Source organism: Pelodiscus sinensis, chromosome 1 (assembly GCF_052426305.1).
Source record: "Pelodiscus sinensis isolate ZL-2025 chromosome 1, ASM5242630v1, whole genome shotgun sequence".
NCBI lineage: Eukaryota > Metazoa > Chordata > Testudines > Trionychidae > Pelodiscus > Pelodiscus sinensis.
In genome coordinates this window covers 353,515,021-353,539,969 of record NC_143052.1, presented here as the reverse complement: position 1 = coordinate 353,539,969, position 24,949 = coordinate 353,515,021, and the positions used below count along the sequence as shown (strand labels likewise).

General features: G+C 51.8%; 2 protein-coding genes across 2 annotated transcripts; both read right to left on the bottom strand.

Moving 5' to 3' along the window:
* Positions 1–6,080: 6,080 nt before the first annotated feature.
* On the bottom strand, positions 6,081–7,025 carry LOC102444908 (olfactory receptor 52B2-like). The gene has a single exon (XM_075932881.2). The coding sequence runs from the start codon at positions 7,023–7,025 to the stop codon at positions 6,081–6,083; it is 945 nt and encodes a 314-aa protein (XP_075788996.2).
* Positions 7,026–23,998: 16,973 nt separating this feature from the next.
* LOC102445673 (olfactory receptor 52B2-like) lies at positions 23,999–24,949 on the bottom strand. The gene has a single exon (XM_006127643.3). The coding sequence runs from the start codon at positions 24,947–24,949 to the stop codon at positions 23,999–24,001; it is 951 nt and encodes a 316-aa protein (XP_006127705.2).

The window sequence follows — 24,949 nt, the reverse complement described above, 5'->3', positions numbered from 1 at the left end:
GGGGCGCTGAGGGCTCCGCTTGGGCACTGGACCTGGCTGGAAGCAGAGACAAGGTCAGTGCCTGTTGGGCTCCCGCCGCCTCACACTCACTTCTCACTTCCCACTCACGCCCTGCACCCCTGGCTGAGAGCTGCACTCAGAGCTGGGCAGGGCAGAGCTGGAGCCGGAGTCGGATACAGGGACCTGTCAGGAACTCGGAGCTCAGAGGTGACCACTCTACAAATGAGCCACAGAGCAGGCAGGGCCGGGCAGCGAGTCTCAGAGAGCCCAGCCCGTGTAGCCGGCCTCCCTCAGTTCTGGGACACACCTGGAAGCAACATTGGACTGTTCAGCTACTCGAGGCCTATCAGGATTTATTGCCCCAACTCTGGCCCTGCTCCCTGCTTTGCCACTGAGAGACGCTGAACCCCCCAGGAGCTGCCGACCCCATGAACACAGCGGACAGTCAGACGTGTCTCAGTGCAGAAAGGGGCACTAATGAATTCAGAGCCTGGGGACACAGGACTGGGCCCAGGATCCCAGTGGTGCCTGAACCAGCCCCAGACACGGCGGGGATAGAATCTCCCTGCACCCACGGACAGTCCCCGGCCATAGAGCCACCCGAGCGCCTTTGGCTCCATTCTGCTAACCCTACTCTCCAGCGCATGAGACATGAGGCAAATGACATTCAGCCTCTTCCTGGAGGAAACTGGGCATCACCGGTCAGACAAGCCTGTAGGCAAGTTCTAACCATCGGCTTTGATTTGTAAACTATCGCTATTAGTAAACGATTCCACTCTATATTAGAAAGAGTCGTCCTGTCTGTCTGTTTCTGTCCATCTGTCTGTCCGTGCGAGCACTCCTCTGAAGTGGTAGAGCTAGGAGCACCCAGTGTGCCAGGCAGCTGCATCTTATCCTCACTTCAAAGCAAGTTCCGGGCGTGGCTGTTCCAAGAACGTGGGCTGTGCCTGGAGTGAGGCTGGGTCTCAGCACACCGCCCAGGAAAGAGACACACCCGTCCCCTCTCCCCTCTGTCTGGGACTGCCCAGAGTCCCCTTCCCCCAGGCACTCATCATGGATGCTGTGTGGGGGGGTGAAGCTACCTTCCCCCTGCTGGCTGTTCCCCCTTACAGGGAGGGAGGGGACAGTGGCAGAGGAGGTGGATGTGCCATTGGCTGCATCACTCACTGCGGCAGAGGGGGATGGATGGGACAAGCCCCAGCCAGGTCACATGAATTCCTCCCCGTGGTGCCTGCTCAATTGAGGCAGCCTTGGAGGGGCGCTTCTTATCTCCCCAAGCTGCTGCAGGGAGAGAAAACCGGGGTAACCCTCTGTCCCGGGGCAGAACCCCTTCTCCCCAGCCCAGCCAGGGCCAAGGCTCCAGGGAAGCCTGGGCATGTCCATGGTATTTCCAAATTCACACACTGCAGAGCTGCAGCCCGAGCAAAGCCGGGTCCCCTCCCAGCGCCAGGGGGAGGCCCCTGAGGAGATGAAACCTCCTGCTCCCACTGCAACTGGTGGCTGACGACGGCGGCTCCGGGTGATCCTGGGGAAGTGTCACGTTCCCCCACATCTGCCCCTAATGGAGTTTCCTGCCCTTCCCTACTCCTGAGGGCGGGGGGCAGGCTGGTCAAACCGGACCCTGCTCCGGCCCAAGCTGGAAAGGCCCCTTGGTGGGATCCGCATGTTGCTCTTTGCTGTTTTAACTCGCTGCCCCAGGCCAGCAGCTGGTCAGTGAGGGCACAATCGGGCTCAGGCAGGCCCAGCTCGGAGACACCCAGGAGAATTTCCAGGATAATAGCTGAGCAGGAGCCTCTGGCGTGAATGACCCTTCTCCCCTCCTCCCGCATGGGCTCCTCTGGGCACTGGAACGTCCACCAGGCCTGGAAATGGCCGAGTGCCCCAGGCAGGGACCTTCTGTTGCAAACCTGCCTGGGTGCCTGGAAGCTGAGACCCTGGGGCCTTTCTCCTGGCTGCAGATGCCCTTCCGCTCACCCCAGCCCTTCTCACTGCTTCATGGCACCGTGCCCTGCCGGCATGAGCCTGGCTGCCACACAGACCCGATTTTCCAAGGACAGAACCTGCCCAGCCCAGAAAGGCAGCGGAGCCAGGCAGGGGCCATGGGTGAGGCTCTGCCCTTTGCATTCTGGGACTCACCGGCTGCCTTAGCGCAGGGAGGGAAATGCCAGAGCTGCAGCTGCCAAGCTTGGAGACTGTCTGGGGCCAGTACGGGCCCCGGGGTCAGTGGGACACGGCACCAAGACAGCCCCACTCGGTGTCCCTGGGCAGCTTTTCCTCAGCCCCCCCAGGCCGGCCCAGCCCCCAGCAGCCCTGACGCAGGGTTTGAGAACGGAGACGTCGGCTGCTCCATGAGAATTGCACCTTTCTTCCCAGCACAGAGTAACTACAGAGCGTCCGTCTGTCCCTGCCCGTCTGTCCATGCACCCGCCCTCGCTGCCACCTCCAGCCCTGCCCCCGTGTCTGTGTCCCGGACGTTCATTCGCATTTCGTAGCGGAGTCACTGGGGGTTCAGGGTAGGAAATGCTGGTGCCTCTGCCCGGGCTGCTCTTCGCTCTTGGACAGGAAAACCATGGCTTGTGCCCCTGGCAGCCCGCTCTGTGCTTCCCCTGCCTTTCCTTCCCCTGCGGGCACCATCCTGCTCCCCCAGACCTGCCCCCGCTCACCGGGCTCCTGCCCCAGACGGGGATGAGGAGTCTCTGCCTGGGATCCAGGTGGGGAGCTGCAGGGGCAGGAACCGCACTGGCCGGGGCTCGGAGACAGGGACTTTTATCCAGCCTGCCTGGGAGTCCCAGCGGGGTCGGAGCCAGCAGGGAGCCCTGGGCACAGAGCAGTTTCCAGCTCAGCCGCATGCAGGGGCAGGCTGGGATCAGGGGCTTTGTGTGTTTACATTAGTGATAGTCCTGGAAGTGAGGAACGGAAACGCCGCTGGAAATTCCCCGTCCAGCACCAGCAGAGACGCAGCTGAATCAAAGGGGCCTGAGTTTGCTTCTCTAACAGGTACCACGGAGACTTGCTGGAACCCTGACAACTTATGGCGTATAGTAATACCAAGATACAAAACAGAGAGCAGTGAAAGTCTCCATTAATGACTGCATCTTGAAGCAGTGAATTTTGGAACCAGAGTTCCACAGACCGGGGGTATGTCTACACTACAAAGTTAGTTCGAACTAACTTAGTTCGAATTAGTTAATTCGAACTAAGCTAATTCGAACTAACGCGTCTAGAACTAAAAACTAGTTCGAATTAGCGTTTTGCTAATTCGAACTAGCAAGTCCACATTGAGTGGACTCTGAACAGGGCTTAAGGATGGCCGGAAGCAGTGCCGGCAGGGCATCAGAGGAGGACTTAGAGCATGGAGATGCTGTCTCAGGCTAGCCGAGGGCTGCGCTTAAAGGGTCCCGACCCCCACCCCGGACAGACAGTTCTCAGGGGTGCCCCGCTTGAAAACCAGTCCTGGCTTGGATTGCCCGGAGTACCCACACTGGGCGCATCACACCACTCGGACATCAGCCCGGCTGCACTTGCCGCAGGCTGCCATCTTGGGAGAGGGGGCAATCGGGGGGCTGCAGGAGAGCTTCCACCCCCAGAAGCCCGCAGAGCCAGCCCAGCCCTCCCCATCGGGGGCTCGTACCCCATTCCTCCCTCACCTCCTTCCACTTACCCCTCCCTAGCCCCCCTTCTTATTGATGTACAAAATAAAGATTATGTTTCTTCCAACATTGACTCTGTCTTTATTGAACAAAACTGGGGGAGACTGGGAAAAGGAGGTGGGAGAGGGGAAGAGAAAGGCTGGGAGAGGGGAGGGCATGTAACATGATCAGGGGTTGGGAACAGGTCCCAGATGAAGAGAGGCTACAGAGACTGGGACTGTTCAGCTTAGACAAGAGGAGACGGAGGGGGAACAGGATAGAGGTCTGTAAAAGCAGGGGTTGGGTGGAGAGGGTGCATTCAGAAATGTTCTTCATGAGTTCCCATAAAGAAGGACTAGAGGACACCAAAGGAAAGGAATGGGTAGCAGGCTTCAACCTAGTAAGAGAAAGTTGTTGTTCACAAAGCAAATAGTTAACCTGCGGAACTCCTTGCTGCAGGAGGCTGTGAAGGCTACAACTAGAACAGAGTTTAAAGGGAAGTGAGATCAAGTCATGGAGGTTGGGTCCATGGAGTAGTCTTAGCCAGGGGGTAGGAGTGCTGTCCCTGCCCAAAGTTTGTGGAAGGCTGGAGAGGGATGGCACGAGACAAATGGCTTGGTCACTGTCTTCGGTCCATCCCCTCCAGGGTCCCTAGGCTTGGCCGCTGTCGGCAGACAGGCTACTGGGCTAGATGGACCTTTGGTCTGACCCAGGACGGCCATTGTAAGCTCAGGGCTCAGGGTCGGGGGTCTCAGTGGACCCCCTTGATTTTCATGCACTCCTGCTCCTGGGTGGCCAGGCTGGCAGCTCTCCTGCCCTAGCTGGCCACTTTCCTGTGCCTAGTGCGGAGATCGTGGACGAGGTCCACGATGTCCGCACTAGCCCAGGCAGGTGCCTGCCTCTTGCGGTCCAGGGCAAGCTCCCGGGAGCCGCCAGCCTGGTCCCGGGAAGAGGGGGAGGGCTGGAGGGCATCGGGTGGCTGGCTCGAGCCGTGCCAGGTGCAGGGTCTGCTGGCTGGGTGCTGGCAGGCTTGCACCTGGCACGGGCACCGTAGCCAGCCCATGCCCCTTTAAGGGGTCCGGGGCCGGGAGGGGGGCAGACGAGTTTCCCTGGTGGTGCCCAGAGTGGCCACCAGGGAAACCTGGGGAGGGCTAGCCTCCCACTAGTTCGAATTAAGGAGCTACACACCCCTTAATTCGAACTAGTAAGTTCGAACTAGGCTTAATCCTCGTAAAATGAGGTTTTCCTAGTTCGAACTAAGCGCTCCGCTAGTTCGATTCAAATTCGATCTAACGGAGCGCTAGTGTAGCGCCTATGAATGTTAGTTCGAACTAACGTCCGTTAGTTCGAACTAACATTGTAGTGGAGACATACCCTGGGAGAATAAATACTGGCAAGATACGAATAAGAGGGAATATGCTGGAGGTCTGTAAAAGCATGAGTAACCCACATGCCCAGTGTGGTTCACTGTCCCATGGGGTGATTCTTAGACCACTTACAGCAAAAGATCCCTTACCCCTGCTGACAATCCCTGGCATGGACTCAGCCACCTTACTGTGGTCATTTCCCTGACTAAATGGCGCCAAGTTCTCAGCCAAAATGACCAGGTCATGTTGCCTCTCTCCTTCCCTCTTCTCTCAAGCAGGGCTCTTCGAGCTCTTCCTTCTCTGTCCTTGTCAAGCCATCTGCATTTTAGGGTTTTCTCCCAGGCAACTTCAGCTTTTCTGGCTTCTATCTCACGCTGCTTTAATTCCACCAGTCTCTTGTGTTCCACATCCCTGGCTGCTTTTCGGAGTCCACACACCTCCCAGTCATTCTGCACCTCACTCTCACTCATTTTCCTGACTGTTTCCCCTACACTAAAACCTCTTCTCCAGCTGCCCCACCAAACCAAGGCTGTCTCCCTAGCTGGGGTCTTCGGCTTCTTTCCTTCACGTGCAGCCCAGCCAAAAGACCCAGGCCTCTGCTTTCCTATTCTTTTTGATAAAGTATTGAGCCACCTCCCGACCAACCCCTGCTTAGCGTTAAGGTTAAAAGAGATTGTTTAACAGCTATGGGTAACATCCTCCATTTCTCTAATTCACACATTTGCAACCTACAATGTATTCCCATCTCCATAGGTTTAATTTTACCCACACTAATGATACACTCGTCAATATAAGAGAAAGAGACCCAGCGGATCGTGAAGTGAGGCTTGCTGAGCTACATGAAATAATTTGATTAAAGCACTTTAGAATTAGGTATATTCATGTCCATATGTCCATTTCATAAAGCATGCAAGGTGCGTGTCACAGACCTCACGCTAGACCTGCAAAGAAACATCCCCAGTGAGGAAAATGTCTGTTTTGCTACAGGGAATTAAAGTGTTAATGTCCATGCTTCAGTGCCAGGGACCCTCACCTTGCAGTGAAGAAGAGCCCTGCTAGTAAGTCTCATAGCTCGGTCTCAGCACTATCTCCCCTTCCGAGACAACACACAGACCATTTGTTCCCGCAGCTGCTTGGTTTTCATCCCGTAAACAACGGGGTTTAGCACGGAGGGGATGAGCACGTAGAGATTGGCCAGCAGTTTGTGAATGTGTTTAGGGATATTGAGGCCAAAGCGGTTGGTTAGGAAATTGAAAAAGGCTGGGACGTAAAATAAGAGGATGATACAGACGTGGGAGCCGCAGGTGCCGAGAGTTTTGCGCTGGGCGTCTTTGGTGGGCAGCTTGAAGACAGCCCTGAGGATCAGCACGTAAGACACAGAGATAAGGACAACATCTAATATAATGGTTGCAATTGGCACTGCTAAGCCATACCAGATATCTATGGATATATCCGCACAGGCCAGCCTGGCCACACCGATGTGGTCACAGTAGGAATGCGGGATGATGTTGCTTGCGCAGAAGGGCAGCCGTTTGAGAAGAAAAACAACAGGGACAATTACACAAAAGGTTCTTAGGACAACGGCCGTGGCTATTTTCCTGATCTTTTCGTTGGTGAGGATAATCGTGTACCTCAGCGGGTCGCAGACGGCGACGTACCGATCGAACCCCATGGCCAGCAGGACGGCCGATTCGACAGTAACCCCAAAGTGCAAAAAGAATGCCTGGGTGAGGCAGGCATTGAAGGAAATGTCCTTGGGTCCAAACCAGAAGATGGCCAGCGTGTTGGGCACTGTAGTGGTGGATAACAGCAAGTCGGCCACCGCCAGCATGGAGAAGAAAATGAACATGGGCTCGTGCAGCCTGCGCTGGGTGGCGATGAGCAGAAGGAGACCACAGTTCCCCAGAACAGCCGCCGTGTACATCAGCGCGAAGGGGATGGAGAACCAGGGGTGCCAGGGCTCCAGGCCCGGGATGCCGACCAGGACGAAGCTGAGGTGACTGAACGTTGTGCTGTTGGGCGTGGCCATGGGGCGCTGAGGGCTCCGCTTGGGCGCTGGACCTGGCTGGAAGCAGAGACAAGGTCAGTGTCTGCTGGGCTCCCGCTGCCTCACACTCACTTCTCACTTCCCGCTCACACACTGCGCCCCTGTGTATGAGAGCTGCACTCAGAGCTGGGCAGGGCAGAGCCGGAGCCGGAGCCGGAGCCGGAGCCGGATACAGGGACCTGTCAGGAGCTCGGAGCTCAGAGGTGACCACTCTACAAACGAGCCACAGAGCAGGCAGGGTCGGGTGGGGAGTCGCAGAGAGCCCAGCCTGTGTAGCCGGACTCCCTCAGTTCTGGGACACACCTGGAAGCAACATTGGACTGTTCAGCTACTCGAGGTCTGTCAGGATTCATTGCCCCAGCTCTGGCCCTGCTCCCTGCTTTGCCACTGAGAGACACTGAACCCCCCAGGAGCTGCAGAGCCCACGAACACAGCGACCACTCAGAGGTGTCTCAGTGCAGAAAGGGGCACTAATGGATTCGGAGCCTGGGGACACAGGACTGGGCCCAGGATCCCAGTGGTGCCTGGAGGGCCCCAAACATGGCAGGGATAGAATCTCCCTGCACCCACAGACAGTCCCCGGCCATAGAGCCACCCGAGCGCCTTTGGCTCCATTCTGCTAACCCTACTCTCCAGCGCATGAGACATGAGGCAAATGACATTCAGCCTCTTCCTGGAGGAAACTGGGCATCACCGGTCAGACAAGCCTGTAGGCAAGTTCTAACCGTCGGCTTTCATTTGTAAACTATCGCTATTAGTAAACGATTCCACTCTATATTAGAAAGAGTCGTCCTGTCTGTCTGTTTCTGTCCATCTGTCTGTCCGTGCGAGCACTCCTCTGAAGTGGTAGAGCTAGGAGCACCCAGTGTGCCAGGCAGCTGCATCTTATCCTCACTTCAAAGCAAGTTCCGGGCGTGGCTGTTCCAAGAACGTGGGCTGTGCCTGGAGTGGGGCTGGGTCTCAGCACACGGCCCAGGAAAGAGACAGAGACACCCGTCCCCTCTCCCCTCTGTCTGGGACTGCCCAGAGTCCCCTTCCCCCAGGCACTCATCATGGATGGTGTGTGGGGGGGTGAAGCTACCTTGCCCGTGCTGGCTGTTCCCCCTTACAGGGAGGGAGGGGAAAGTGGCAGAGGAGGTGGATGTGCCGTTGGCTGCATCACTCACTGCGGCAGAGGGGGATGGATGGGACAAGCCCCAGCCAGGTCACATGAATTCCTCCCCGTGGTGCCTGCTCAATTGAGGCAGCCATGGAGGGGCGCTTCTTATCTCCCCAAGCTGCTGCAGGGATTGAAAACCGGGGTAACCCTCTGTCCCGGGGCAGAACCCCTTCTCCCCAGCCCAGCCAGGGCCAATGCTCCAGGGAAGCCTGGGCATGTCCATGGTATTTCCAAATTCACACACTGCAGAGTTGCAGCCCGAGCAAAGCCGGGTCCCCTCCCAGCGCCAGGGGGAGGCCCCTGAGGAGATGAAACCTCCCGCTCCCACTGCAACTGGAGGCTGACGACGGCGGCTCCGGGTGATCCTGGGGAAGTGTCACATTCCCCACATCTGCCCCTAATGGAGTTTCCTGCCCTTCCCTGCTCCTGAGGGCGGGGGGCAGGCTGGTCAAACCGGACCCTGCTCCGGCCCAGGCTGGAAAGGCCCCTTGGTGGGAGCCGCATGTTGCTCTTTGCTGTTTTAACTCGCTACCCCAGGTCAGCAGCTGGTCAGTGAGGGCACAATCGGGCTCTGGCAGGCCCAGCTCGGAGACACCCAGGAGAATTTCCAGGATAATAGCTGAGCAGGAGCCTCTGGCATGAATGACCCTTCTCCCCTCCTCCCCCATGGGCTCCTCTGGGCACTGGAACGTCCACCGGGTCTGGAAATGGCCGAGTGCCCCAGGCAGGGACCTTCTGTTGCAAACCTGCCTGGGCGCCTGGAAGCTGAGACCCTGGGGCCTTTCTCCTGGCTGCAGATGCCCTGCCGCTCACCCCAGCCCTTCTCACTGCTTCATGGCACCGTGCCCTGCCGGCATGAGCCTGGCTGCCACACAGACCCGATTTCCCAAGGACAGAACCTGCCCGGCCCAGAAAGGCAGCGGAGCCAGGCAGGGGCCATGGGTGAGGCTCTGCCCTTTGCTCTCTGGGGCTCACCGGCTGACTTGTCGCAGGGAAGGAAATGCCGGAGCTGCGGCTGCCAAGCTTGGAGACTGTCTGGGGCCAGCGTGTGCCCCGGGATCAGCGGGACATGGCACCCAGATAGCCCCACTGTGTGTCCCTGGGCAGCCTTTCCCCAGGTCCCCCAGGCCGGCTAAGCCCCCGGCAGCCCTGACGCAGGGTTTGGGAACGGAGACGTCGGCTGCTGCATGAGAATTGCACCTTCCCTCCCAGCACAGAGTAACTACAGAGCGTCCGTCTGTCCCTGCCCATCTGTCTATGCTCCCGCCCTCTCTGCCACCTCCAGCCCTGCCCCCGTGTCTGTGTCCCGGACGTTCATTCACATTCCGTAGCGGAGTCATTGGGGCTCAGGGTAGGAAATGCTGGTGCCTCTGCCCGGGCTGCTCTTGGCTCTTGGACAGGGCAGCCGTGCAGGCCCCCCCACAACACTCACCGGGCTCCTGCCCTAGTCGGGGATGAGGAGTCTAAGCCTGGGATCCAGGTGGGGAGCTGCAGGGGCAGGAACCGAACTGGCCACGGTTCGGAGGCAGGGACATTTATCCTGCTTGCCTGGGAGTCCCAGCGGGGTCGGAGCCAGCAGGGAGCCCTGGGCACAGAGCAGTTTCCAGCTCAGCCGCAGGGAGGGGCAGGCTGGGATCCGGGGATTTGTGTGTTTACATCAGTGATGTTCCTGTAGGCGAGGAATGGAAACGCCGCTGGAAATTCCCCGTCCAGCACCAGCAGAGACGCAGCTGAATCAAAGGGGGCTGAGTTCGCTTCTCTAACAGGTACCACGGAGACTTGCTGGAACCCTGACAACTTATGGAGTATAGTAATACCAAGATACAAAACAGAGAGCAGTGAAAGTCTCCATTAATGACTGCGTCTTGAAGCAGTGAATTTTGGAACCAGAGTTCCAAAGACTGGGAGAATAAATACTGGCAAGATACGAATAAGAGGGAATATGCTGGAGGTCTGTAAAAACATGAGTAACCCACATGCCCAGTGTGGTTCACTGTCACATGGAGTGATTCTTAGACCACATACAGCAAGAGCTGAGCACAAGGCAACTCTACAGTCTGTATCACAAGCCAGTTGGCTTTATAGCTCAAGCTACAGTCTCCTAAACTAAAATGTAGAGGTCTTAGGTTTGACTCTCCCCAGTAGCAGTTAGGCATGCATGGCCTAGAAGGGAAATGTTATTTACTCCTCTCCATAAAACCAGGACAGCAATCATTAATTAGCAGCAGGTTTAAAGAAGGTGAACACGAGTGTTTCTACACCCAATCAACAGCTGGAACTCCTTGCCAATTGATGCTGTGAAGGCCAAGGCAATGATCTTTTGTCTACACTGCAGGGTTTTTGCACAAGCAACCTTTTGCCGTAGAGTCCTTGCCCAAAAGCTTGTGGCACAAAATCATGTCCAGACCTCAAAGAGCATCGCAAAAGCGATGTGCTTTTGTGCAAGAGAGCATCCACATTGCATGGATACTCTTGTGTAAGAAAGCTCTGATGGCTGTTAGAAATAAAAACCGCCCCCCCCCCCCAGTAAAAAGTTTGGCCAGGCCGCTTTTGCTGTAGTGGGCTACAGTACTCCTTGGGAGAAACCGGCCGCACCCTACCTGCATACCATTGCCTTTAGAAGAAGGGAAGGTGTGAAAAGGGGAAAATAGCCTCAGACTCTCCCACCTGTCACCTTGGCGTGAGAACTGTGGGGCTTAACTGGTCGCATGAAACCTGCTCAGTTTCGGCCCAATCCCTGGGACACAGACCCCCCACTTGGGGACCATTGGGCCATATATGGTGATATGCAAGCGCGGGAAAGTGATGTGCAGGATTTGGGGATAAATACTCATCGCACAGTTCTTTCTAGGAGGTCTTCACAACACACGTACCACCGTGCGTGTGCCTTCCCGTATACTTCAAAGCGCTGCCGGCCTGGTCAACCGACCAGCTACCTCCCCCCACTCTCGGGCGTAACCAAGGCCTTCGCAACCGAACCGATATCTTTGAAATGTTCCGTTCCGTGTAAGTTGGTATGAATGATTTGATTTTCTTTCTTGTATAAACTTAGTGTTGTAATTTTTGGTAGTACATAGATTTTTTGGTTATAATTGTTAGTAATTACTGTAGCTGGATATTTTTAGAAGAGACACTATTCCCCTTGCCATTCCCATCTTTATATCTCTGACACGTTTAACTAGAAATCGTAGAATAAATATAATAAATACTGTAAATTCATTATTAACACGGTCTATTAAAAATCTTAGAATAAATACCGTAAATTCATCAGTGTCATAAATAAATATCCTTTATTTACTAAAACTGTCCACCCGGTTCTGTCCTTCCCCTCTTGGGTATGCATCATCGGATCTGTTTTTCTCGCGACAATGGCCATTCACAGAATGGCCATCATAGCACCTGCGCTTTTTCTGATAGGCTCTTTTTGCACAAGAAACCCATGTTCAGCATCCACACCTACCTATTTGGGCAGCAGCAGTAGCACAAAAAGGAGTTATGCCTCGTTGGAGGTTTACCTACACCACAAAAAGCCCTCTGATCTGTCAGTTGTAGATTCTCTAGTGCAATAACACGCTTGAGGTGTGGATGCTCTGTGGGTTTTTGCGCAAATATTTTGTAGGGTAGAAATAGCCCAAGGGTGGGAAATAATTTTTGCCTGGGGCTATTCCGGACGGGACAGAGCTTAAACAGGAAGGGGTGGGGCCAGGCAAAGCCCCTTTGCCCCATCTGGGACTCTGCACTTGCCGTTGTTGAACCTCATCAGATTTCTTGTGGCCCAATTTTCCAATTTGTCTAAGTCACTCTGGACCTCATCCCTGCCCTCGAGTGTATCTACCTCTCCCCCAAGCTTAGTGTCATCTGAAACTTGCTGAGGGTGCAATCCATCCCCTATCTTCTAGCCAGCTTTCTATCCATCTTACCGTCCATTTATCCAATGCACATTCCATTAACTTGCTGGCAAGAATATTGTGGGAGACCGTATCAAAAGCCTTGCTAAAGTCAAGGTATATCACATCCACTGACTTCCCCACGTCCACAGAGCCAGTCACCTCATCATAGAAGCTAATCAGATTGGTCAGGCACAACTTGCCCTTCATGAATCCATGCTGACTATTCCTGACCACTTTCCCCTCTTCAAATTGCTTCAAAATGGATTCCTTAAGGATCCCTTCCATGATTTTTCCTGGGACTGAGGTAAGACTTACTAACCTATAGTTCCCTGGATCGTCCTTCTTCCCCTTTTCAAACATGGGCACTACATTTGCCTTTTTCCAATCATCTGGGATCTCCCCTGATCTCCACTTTTCAAAGATAATGGCCAAAAGTTCCGCAATGACATTTGCCAATTCCCTCAGTACAGGCAGTCCCCAGTTACGCGGATCCGACATACGTCGGATCCGCACTTACGAACGGGGCTTTTCTCACCCCGGAACTCGCGGGTGGCGGGACCACCCAGACGCGCAGTGGTCCCGCCACCGCGTCCTTCGGGGTGAGAAAAGCTGCTCCGGGTGTCCCTGGTCTGCTGGGGGGGTCCCCAGCAGACCAGGGACATCCCAAGCAAAGCCACAGAGGCGGCGGGGTCCCACACCCTCCCAGCAGACCAGGGACACCCCGAGAAGACCAGGGACACCCGGAGCAAAGCCTTGAGGGCGCGGGACCCCGCCGGCTTTGCTCCGGGTGTCCCTGGTCTGCTGGGGGGGGGGGGGCTCAGCTAGTGCCCCCCCACAGCAGACCAGGCTTTTGTTGTGGACGCCTGGGGTAGAGCAGCTGGGGTGCTGCCGGGTTGTTCCTGGGGGGACCTACCCGGCAGCGACCCAGCTGTTCTGTCCCAGGCTCCAGATTCAGCCGCTGTTGAAACTGATCAGTGGCTGATTCCAGGAAGCTGGGGGCAGAGCAGTTCTGCCTCCAGCTTCCTGTAGTCAGCCCCTGGTCAGTTTCAGCAGCAGCGGCTGAATCTGGAGCCAGTTCCGAGTTACGTACAAATTCAACTTAAGAACAAACCTATAGTCCCTATCTTGTACGTAACCCGGGGACTGCCTGTACTCTCGCATGCATTAAGTCGGACCCATGGATTTATGTATGTTTAGCTTTAATAAATAGTCCCTAATCAGTTCTTTGGTTTGAAAAGCCTCTTTTGAAAAAGAGTGTCTAGACTACTACCAGAACTTTCGAAAAAGCAAGCTGCTTTTTTGAAATAGAGCACCCAGGTACCCAGGCGGACTGGGTAAGAGGACTTTCGAAACAAGGCGATATTCCTCAGAAAAGGAGGTTTTCCGTGGTCTACACAACTGCCACGTTCTTTCAATTTCCTTTCGAAAGAATGCGGCGGCAGTCTAGATGCAGGGACAGTTTTTTTGAAAAAAGTCCACTTTTTCCTAAAAAACCCTGTAGTGTAGACACCCTGACTTTATAATTCACAGCGGATAAGGGGTTGAGGGAGATAGAACTGCTAAAGCCCAGGCCATACATTGAAAGGATACGTCTTGGTACAGCTGCATACTCCTCTATCCCAGTCAAGCAGGGAAGCAGGAATCAAAACAAGTCTGTCAATGAACAGAAGCAGCCACTCCTGGGGCTGTGCCCCCTTCCCATTGTTGCAACTACCCAGCCCCCTTATTTAACCCTTACACACCCCAGTAGTACTGTTCGGAGTTCAGCCACAGAGCCAGAGGTAAGGAGGGGAAGAAACCACCTCACTCGTGCTCAATGGCTGCCAGTGCCTCCCTATGACTCTAATTGCCCAGTCCATGAAAGCAAAGGATTCCTGTAGGCAGGAATCTCCTTCCTATCTCAGTTTTATAAATATTATTTTCCTTTTGGCCCCAGGTAGCTGTGTTCATGGTGGACTCAAGGGCATTAGCAAACCCGTCCTCACACAGCAGAACTGGAGGGGGCTTATCTGGCCTATGGAGTGTAGGGCAAAGACCTCTAGACGTCCCCCATGAACACAGTTGGGAGTGTCTACACTACAAACTTAATTCGAACTAACAGCCGTTAGTTCGAATTCACTTTGATAGGCGCTACACATGCAAACCGCTAGTTCAAACTTAATTCAAACTAGCGGAGCACTTAATTCGAACTAGGTAAACCTCATTCTACGAGGACTAACGCCTAGTTTGAATTAAGTAGTTTGAATTAAGGGCTGTGTAGCCACTTAATTCGAACTACTAGGAGGCTAGCCCTCCCCAGCTTTCCCTGGTGGTCACTCTGGGCACCACCAGGGAAAATCTTCTGCCCCCCTCCCAGCCCCGGAGCCCTTAAAGGGCCACGGGCTGGATACAGTGCTTGTGCCAGTTACAAGCCTGCCAGCTCCCAGCCAGCAGACCCTGCACCTGGCACGGCACGAGCCAGCCACCTGCTGCCACCCAGCCCTCTGCTTCTTCCCAGGACCAGGCTAGTGGCTCCCAGGAGCCTGCCCAATGCCGCAAGAGGTGGGCGCCCGCCTGATCTAGTGCGGAGATCGTGGACCTCATGGAGGTTTGGGGGAAGGCCTCCAACGTCCACGATCTCCACACTAGGCACAGGAATGCAGCCGTCTACAGCTGCATGGCTGCCAGCCTGGTCACCAGAGGCCACATGCAGACCCAGAAGCAGGTCTGCATGAAAATCAAGTTGGTCCAGTGAGACCCCTGACTCTGAGCCCTGAGCTTAGAACATAAAAACATAAGAATGCCCATACTGGGTCAGACCAAAGGTCCATCTAGTCCAGTATCCTTTCTGCCGACAGACGCCAACACTAGGTACCCTGGAGGGGATGGACCGAAGACAATGACCAAGCCATTTGTCTCGTGCCATCCATCTCCAGCCTTCCACAAACAGAGGCCAGGGACACCACTCCTACCCCCTGGCTAATAGCACTCCATGGACCCAACCTCCATGAATTTATCTAACTTCTCTTTAAATTTTGTTATAGTTCTAGCCTTCATAGCCTCCTGTGCAAAGGAGTTCCACAGGTTGACTATGTGCTGTGTGAAGAAGAACTTTCTATTATTAGTTTGAAGCCTGCTACCCTTTCATTTCATTTGGTGTCCTCTAGTCCTTGTATTATGGGAACTAATGAAGAACTTTTCTTTATTTAACCTCTTCACAGCACTCATGATTTTATTGACCTCTATCATATCCCCCCTCGGTCTCCTCTTTTCTAAATTGAAAAGTCCCTGTCTCTTTAGCCTCTCTGCATATGGGACCTTTTCCAAGCCCCTGATCATTTTAGTTGCCCTTTTCTGAACCCTTTCCAAGGCCAAAATATCCTTTTTGAGGTGATGAGACCACGTCTGTACACAGTATTCAGGATGTGGACGTACCATAATTTTATACAGGGGCAGTCAAATATTCTGGGTCTTATTTTCTGAAGATATGACGTACCATAGTTTTATACAGTTTGATATTTCCCCTTCTTCTTCTTCCCCTGGCTTCCCCCTTCCAGCTCCCTCCTCCCAGGTTTCCCTCTCCCCTCTTCCACTCTCTCTCTTCCCCCTCCCACCTCCTTTTCCCAGTCTCCCCAGAGGTTAATCACTCCCCGCCCCAGTTTTGTTAAATAAAGAGAGTTTCTATTTTTGACCACACGAGTCCTTTATTTTTTACATCAGGAAAGGGGGCTAGGGAGGGGTAAGTGAAAGGAGGTGAGGGAGGAATGGCGCATGAGCCCCTGATGGGGAGGACTGGGGTGGCTCTGTGGGCTCCTTGGGGTGGAAGCTCTCCTGCAGGGCCTCCTGGATCCTGACAGCCCTCCGATGGACCTCTCCGGATGGCAGACGGGCTGATGGCCGAGTGCTGTGATGTGCCGAGTGCAGGCACTCAGGGCACTCCAAGACAGCACTGCTTTGCTGTCCCTCATCGAGGTAGACAAGCAAGCATCGAACCCTGAGAACTGTCTGTCCGGGGTGGGGGTCGGGTCCCTTTAAGCACAGCCCTCGGCTAGCCTGAGGCAGCAGCTCCACACTCTAAGGTATGTCTATACTACCACCTAGTTCGAACTTGGGTGGTTAATGTAGGCAACTGTAGTTGCAAATGAAGCCCGGGATATGAATTTCCCGTGCTTAATTTTCATCTTGCCGGGCACCGCCATTTTTAAATCCCCGCTAGTTCAGACTCCGTGCCCATGGCTACACGCGTCATGGACTAGGTAGTTTGGATTAGGCTTCCTATTCCAAACTACTAGCCTACCTTGTGGAGAGAGATAGCTCGGTGGTTTGAGCATTGGCCTGCTAAACCCAGGGTTGTGAGTTTGATTCTTGCAGAAGCCATTTGGGGCAAAAATTCATCTGGGATGGTACTTGGTCCTGCTGAGAAAGCAGTGGATTGGACTTAATGACCTTTCAAGGGCCCTTTCAGTTCTAAGAGATAAGCAATCTCCTTTCTGTCAGCCCAGGTTTCTGTCTTGTTGAGCCATGCTCTGCAGCCTCCTCCATGAAATTATCTAGAGCTTGGGGAAATCTCAGCTAAAGGGGCCTGTCACAGAGCCAAGGTATCCAACTCTCGTGGAATGCAGAGCCAGAATTATATGAAATTTGCCCCTCCCTCAATGTGGAGGAAGCCATGCACAACCTCCTGCTACCCCAGTTAGAAATTACATAAATCGGGTATCAGTTTTAACCAGAAATATATTTATTATTAACAAAGGGTATGTCTACATTGCAGGAGGACTAACGGTAGTTCAAATTAGGAGCTGTAAATCAAACTATCTAGTCTGTGCTACGTGTAGCCACGGGCAGGTAGTTCGAACTACAGGCATTTAAAAATGGTGCCCGCTCTGGAACATGCAAATGAAGCCCGGGATATTTAAATCCCGAGCTTCATTAGCAAGTTCAAATGCCTTCATTAGCCACCCTTGTTTGAACTAGGGTGGCAGTGTAAACATACCCAAAGAGATGCATTTTTAGTGGCTAAAGAGGTAGCAAACAGAACAAAGTTGATTACTAAGGCACAAAATCAAGGCATGCAAACTAAGCTGGATTCCTTAATGAAAGTGGTTACAAACAATGATTCCGTATCAGAGATATTGTTTTTGGTAGATTCCTTGACAGGCCTAGTGTCCTTCAAGTCTGGGTGTGAAGGCTGTTCCCCAGTTTGGCACTTTGTGTGCAGAGGGTGGGGGTCTACAAGAGACTTTAAAAATACTTTGGTACTGTAGCCTGATCTAAGATTATGTTAAATTATAATTACCCAGCTTTAGGGTAAACAGGTTCTTTGTCCCAGAATCTGGCCCAGTATTCAATTATACTATGATGGGGAACCCTGATGTGCATGGTTGCAACACTCACTATATAGAAACTCTTGTATATTTACAATATTTACAGTTTATTAATACGGTTGGCACAGTCACAAACACATCAATTTCATAAGACAGGGAATGTACATTCATATTTCCTTACCAAATACTGACATCATTCCTTCTAGAACAATCTTAGGTGTTAGCCCATCATCTTCCTCATTACCTTCACCTTGCCCATCATCACCAGGAGCCATCCTTCTGGCCCTTCCAAGGACTCCATCCTCTCCTCCCTATCAATTCTTGGTCCCACTTTTAAACCAAGTGACGCTGATGATAACATTTTTATGCATATTCAATAGGGGTGTTTTTAATGCTGAAGTGTTCTTTTCCTATTGGTCAATATATCATTGCTCTTAACTCGTTATCATATACGTCAATTTGTTGCCAAGGGCCTTTGTGGTTATCTATCGCAACCTGAGTCCTAATTGCATTTAGTAATACATCTTCTGAGTCTGAGGGTATTGTTCCCACCATCCTGCGTGGCTGAAAGGTCCAGGCCTAAATTCCCCTTTTTCAGGCCTGGGAAACCATAAATAAGTTCCGACCAGTATCTGGGTGAGACAGTATCCCAACCACGGAAGTCTGCAAACCTCAGCTCCTGCTGATCTTGCAAATGGTCAAACCAATCTGATAGCTTTCTTTGATAGGCTAACGAGTCTTGTGGATAAGGGAGAAGCGGTGGATGTGGTATACCGAAACTTTAGTAAGGCATTTAATACGGTCTCTCATGATATTTTTATCACTAAATTAGGCAAATAAAACTTAGATGAGGTGCTATAAGGTGGGTGCATAACTGGCTAGATAACCATACTCAGAGAGTAGTTATTAATGGTTCTCAATCCTGCTGGAAAGGTATAACAAGTGGGGTTCCTCAGGGGTCCATTTTGGGACCGGCTCTGTTCAATATCTTCATCAGCAATTTAGATATTGGCATCGAAAGTATGCTTATTGAGTTTGCAGATGATACCAAGCTGGAAGGGCTTGCGACTGCTTTGGAGAATAGGGTCATAATTCAAAATGATCTGGACAAATTGGAGAAATGGTCTGAGGTAAACAGGATGAGGTTTAATAAAGACAAATGCAAAGTGCTCTACTTAGTAAGGAACAATCAGTTTCATGCATGAAAATGGGAAGAGACTATCTAGGAAGGAGTATGGCAGAAAGGAATCTAGGGGTTATAGTGGACCACAAGTTAAATATGAGTCAACAGTGTGACGCTGTTGCAAAAAAAGCAAACATGATTCTGGGATGCATTAACATGTGTGTAGTGAGCAAGACATGGGAAGTCATTCTTCCGCTCTACTCTGCGCTGGTTAGGCTTCAGTTGGAGTATTGTGTCCAGTTCTGGGCACCGCATTTCAAGGAAAATATGGACAAATTGGAGAAGGTCCAGAGAAGAGCAACAAGAATGATTAAAGGTTTAGAGAACATGACCTATGAAGTAAGGATGAAAGAACTGGGTTTGTTTAGTTTAGAAAAGAGAAGATAGAGGGGGGACATGATAGCAGTTTTCAGGTATCTAAAAGGCTGTGATAAGGAGGAGGGAGAAAACTTGTTCATCTTGGCCTCCTAGGATAGAATGAGAAGCAATGAGCTTAAACTGCAGCAAGGGAGGTTTAGGTTGGACATTAGGAAAAAGTTCCTAACTGTCAGAGTGGTTGTGACACATCGGCCCAAGTGTGGGCACAGCTGAGGGCATCCGCTCAGGGCAAATTGCTCAAATTCGGGGCTCCTTACAGCCCCCAGATTGGTGACCTCTCCAAACAGGCCACAAACCAGTCCCACAGAGCACTTCTGCTGCCTGCCTGAATCCTCGCGAGCAAAACCCCTCCGACACCCCAGCAATATCCATGCCCCAGAAGGCTCCGGGCCTCATACACCGGTGGGGGGTCCTAGCACCCAATCCCACCTACCCCGAACAAGTTCTGTCCGATCCCAAGAAACCAGCCACAGATCCCTGGTCAATTTACCCGCTGGACCTTACCCACAAATCACACTGGGCCAATCCTTTAGCATCTAACATCTAAAGGTTTATTATTACAAGAAAGAAAAGTATGAGAGTAAGGTTGTTAGAGGGTAGGACATTACATGCACCGAAACTCCCACTTCTTGATGCAGGCTCTAGCAGAGATGTTACAGCTGCTGGTTTAAAAGTCATTGTTGCACATCCTAGGATCAGGATGGGTTCACAGGTCTTTCCGGCTCTTCGATCCCTGCACTGCTGCCTCTGGGATGAAGTGCTGAGCTGAGAACAAAAATGGAGTCCACCACATGGCCTCTTTATACCTCCTTCCTGGTCTCTTCTTGGCTACAGCAGTTCACCTGGTCTACCTTATTCCTGTGTTGCCTGCTGGTACCCCTTAGCTATGAGTCACCACTCATTCTTTAGGTGTGTCCTTGGCCCATTGAGTGCCATTGTCCTACAGGGCCTTGCTGATTAGCATTTCTATAGGCCGGGCCCTGCCCAATGCTCAACCACATGCAGGGAAATATTCAGTATCCATACAAGTACATGCTTATAATTGCACACACAGACATTATACAAACACATAAACAGCGTACATAGGATTAGCAGACAGTGAGCTTCTATTCAACACCCCACATGGTCCCCCTTTATACCATTTTCTGGGGCCAACACCCCCACCTATGGGTGCAGCAGCAATCTGGCTGCTCCCCCCCAAATCCAGTAATGTGACAAGGCTATTGCAGAGATGTTACAGCTGCTGGTTTAAAAGTTCTTGTTGCGCATCCTAAAATCAGGATAGGTCCACAGTTCGTTCCGGCCCTTCAATCCCTGAATGCTACCTCTGGGATGAAGTGCTGAGCTGAGTACAAAGATGTAGTCCGCACATGGCCTCTTTATCCCTCCTTCCTGGTCTCTTCTTGGCTGCAGCAGGTCACCTGGCCAGCGGCCTATCCCTATGTTCCCTGCTGGCAGCCCTCAGGTGTTAGCCTTCATTCTTGAGGTGTGTCTTTGGCCCATTGAGTGCCACTGTCCCACAGGGCCTCACTAATTAGCATATCCATGGGCCGGGCTCCGCCCAATGCTCAACCAAATGTAGAGAAATATTCAGTATCCACGCAGATTACAGATTCCTAACTACACATACAGACATTATACACTCACATGACTAGCGTACATAGGATTAGCAGACAGTGAGCTTCTATTCAACACCCCACATGGCCCCCTTTTATACCATTTTTGGGGCCAACACCCCACCTATGGGTGCAGCCGTGATTTGGCTGCTTCCCTCAAATTCAGTAACGTGACACAGGCTTTGCAGCCTCCTCCCACAGCACCCAACTGGGGATTGAAACAGACACTAAGATGAGCTCGGGGAAGTCTCATCTAAAGGGCCCAGCCGCAGAGTCCAATGCCCAACTCTCGTGGAACGCAGAGCCAAAAGTGTATGGAATTTGCCCCTCTCTCAATGTGGAGGAAGCCACGCACAATCTCCTGATACCCCAGTTAGAAATTACATAAATTGGGTATTAGGATTAACCAGAAATACATTTATTAAGTAGAAAGAGCAAAGTGGATTACTAAGGCCCTAAAACAAGGAATGCAAACTAAGCTTCATTCGTTAATGAAACTGGTTACAAACATTGATTCTGTAACAGAGATACTGTTTTTGGTAAGCACCCCAAGGTTACAGATTCTCCGGCCTTGAATTGGCATCTCCATTGTCACCCAAACACAAAACCCTTTAATGAACCATGGAAGGTGCACTTGGCAATTCCTTCCTGTAAGTGACACTCAAGCTATTTTAAGCTTCTGTATGTAAAGGCCTTGAAAACCCAGCCATTGCAATCAGCTGAAAAGGGAACTTTAATGTCTCTGAGCAGTTTCGCTGTGCAGTCTTAGGCAGGTGCACACAGAACCTTTAGGATTCCAGTACAGGACAAACCAGATCATGTTCTGAAAAAGGATGCTTAGTATTCAAGAAAGGGAAAGAAAAATAGAGAAAATATATTTAATAGAACATTGCATGGTTGTCTGGTGTTACAGAATAACTAGAAAAGGGATTAAAAACACAGGGAATTGTTTCCCAGGGATTCAAGATGGAAATTTACAATGGAAGGGGGTAGTTATATGTGTCCAGAAGGGGGTAGTCCAGAGATGGCCAAAATAAAGAAAATTACCTGATCTCATCTAACTTAACACTCCCTGTCTACTCGCATAGCTGTAGTTTCTAGAGTGAGTCTTTCCTTAGGCTTGGATGTCGCAACATTCTCCATGCCTGGTTCCCCAGCTCCTCTCTAGTTCTTGGGGGGTTGTTCTCCTGCTATACAGATCAGAAAGGGGCTCCTACTTCCATTTCAAAAGCCCAAGTTGTATTTTCATTGGCTCTCCTGGCCCCCTGACATCCCACTTCCTACTTCTTTAACATTCTTGGGTACTCTTTAGGGCTCACTGTGTATTCTTTTCACCATTAGAGTTGAGGAAATTAGGCTTGTGACTAAACAATTAACTTATGAGCTGAGACTTGAGCTATCTGAACCCTACCCCCCACCCCATTCACCACATAGTCAAGCAGTTTTTCCCTGCAGCCCTCAGTTTCAGTCCTTCTCCTTCGAGATGATTTCAACTATTTCTTTGGATCGGGAGGAAGAGGAGACACAAACTAAAGACCTTGATTATTTTTCTATCCCCACCTTATCTAGGTTTTCCATAAAGCCGGGATCCTTTTTTGATGCCCCCACCTCTCGCAAGAAAAGTTCAGCCATCCAAGAGGGATGATAATGTCAGGTGATCAGCTCACCTGACTCTGTAGTATCTCAGAGGGGCATAATACAGAGTCATTATCCATTTTGGTCCTTGAAGTGTTAGAGGTGGGTGTCGCCCAAAGGAGCACAGCAGAACTACTGGTACATGATCAAAATTCCTAACTTGTGACACAAAACAGAGACATGCATAGAAATAGGACCGTCACATTTAGTAAATCGTAACTCATGGGAGGGATCTTTGTAAACTCACCCGGGAACCTCTTTTCCAGCTGCCCCTCCAAACCAGGTCTCTCTTCCAAACCCTGGTATCTTTGGCTTCTTTTTTCAGGTACAGCCCAGCCAAAAGACGCAGGCCTCGGCTTTCCTATTTTTTTTGTTAAGAAACTAAGGCCCCTCCTGACCAATGCTCAGGCTTATCGTCTATATGAGTCTCTTTGTGCTAACCCGTAAAAATTGCAGGGAAAGACATACGATCACCAGCAAACCAATGCTAGGGCAGCATTTCCAAGAATGGATTTCATACCACTCTCCCCCTCTAGACCATTTGTGGAGCACCGTACCTATTTTGTTCTCCAGCCTCTGCCTGAAGGCTCTGCCCCAAGGCTCACACCTCTGTGCCTCCCGGAGGTGGGAGCTGCTCCCAAGCCCCTCCCGGACTTACCACCACCTGGACAGAGCCACCGACACTGGTCAATAGCTCAGGGTCAGGGCTGGTTTCCGACCGCCCCTCCCCCTACCCACAAACTGTCCCACTCAGCTGGAGGAGAATGGGAGAGACTCTCTCCTATCCCCTCTCCAGGCCCCATGGCATTTCCATCCCCCTCTGGGATTTCAGCCCAAGATCCCTTACCCCTGCTGACAATCCCTGGCATGGACTCAGCCACCTTACTGTGGTCATTTCCCTGACTAAATGGCACCAAGTTCTCAGCCAGAACAACCAGGCCATGAAGCCCCTCTCCTTCCCTCTTCTCTCAAGCAGGGCTCTTCGAGCTCTTCCTTCTCTGTCCATGTCAAGTCATCTTAGTTTTAGGGTTTTCTCCCTGGCAACTTCGGCTTTTGAGGCTTCTATCTCATGCTGCTTTAACTCCACCAGTCTCTTGTGTTCCACCTCCCTGGCTGCTTTTCCTAGTCAGCACACCTCCTGTTCCTTCTGCACCTTACTCTCACTCGTTTTCCTGACTCTGTTTCCCTTTCCCTAAAATCTCTTCTCCTGCTGCTCTGCCAAACCAGGGCAGTCTTCACGCTCTGTTGGTCTACGGTGCCTTTCCTTCAGGTGCAGCCCAGCCAAAAGACCAAGGCCTCTGCTTTCCTATTCCTTTTCCTTTTCATAAAGTATTTAGGCCCTTCCTGAAAAACCTTTGCTCAGCCTTGAGGACAAAAGTGATTATTTAACAGCTGAGGGTAACACCCTCCATGTCTCCCATTCACACATTTGAAATCCACATAGTATTCCCCGCTCCATGTGTCCAGTTTCACAAACACCAAAGATCCACATGTCACTTTAAGAGAAAGAGCCCAACAGATCATGAAATGAGGATTGATGGGTTACACAAAATAATTTGCTCAAAGCACTTTTGAGTTATGTATATTCATATCCATAAGTCCGTTTCATAAAACATGGAAAGGGTGGACGCATGTCACAGACCTCACCCCAGACATGCAAAGAAACATCCCCAATGAGGAAAATGTCTCTTTTGCTAAAGGGAATTAAAGGGTTAATTCCATGCTTCTGTGATGGGAGGCCCGCACCTGGCAGTGAGGAAGAGCCCTACTAGTAAGTCTCATAGCTCTGTCTCAGCACCATCTCCCCTTCTGAGACAACACACAGAGCATTTGTTCTCGCAGCTGCTTAGTTTTCATCCCGTAGACAACGGGGTTTAGCACAGAGGGGATGAGCACGTAGAGATCGGCCAGCAGGATGTGAATGTGTTTAGGGATATTGTGGCCAAAGCGGTGGGTTAAGACAGTGAAAAAGACTAGGACGTAAAATAAGAGGATGATACAGATGTGGGAGCCGCAGGTGCCGAGAGTTTTGCGCCGGGCGTCTTTGGTGGGCAACTTGAAGACAGCCCTGAGGATCAGCAAATAAGACACAGAGATAAGCACAAAGTCCAGTATAATGGTTGCAATAAACACTGCTAACCCATACCAGATATCTAGGGATATATCCGCACAGGCCATCCTGGCCACCCCGATGTGGTCACAGTAGGAATGCGGGATGATGTTGCTTGCGCAGAAGGGCAGCCGTTTGAGAAGAAAAACAACAGGGACAATTACACAAAAGGTTCTTAGGACAACGGCCGTGGCTATTTTCATGATATTCTCATTGGTGAGGACAACTGTGTACCTCAGCGGGTCACATACAGCGACGTATCGATCGAACCCCATGGCCAGCAGGACGGCCGATTCGACAGTAACCCCAAAGTGCAAAAAGAATGCTTGGGTGAGGCAAGAAGTGAAGAAAATGGCCTTGGGTCCAAACCAGAAGATGCCCAGCATGTTGGGCACTGTGGTGGTGGATAACAGTAAGTCGGCCACCACCAGCATAGAGAAGAAAATGAACATGGGCTCGTGCAGCCTGCGCTGGGTGGCGATGAGCAGGAGGAGACCACAGTTCCCCAGAACAGCTGCTGTGTACATCAGCGCGAAGGGGATGGAGATCCAGGGGTGCCAGGGCTCCAGGCCCGGGATGCCGACCAGGATGAAGCTGAGGTGACTGAACGTTGTGCTGTTGGGCGTGGCCAT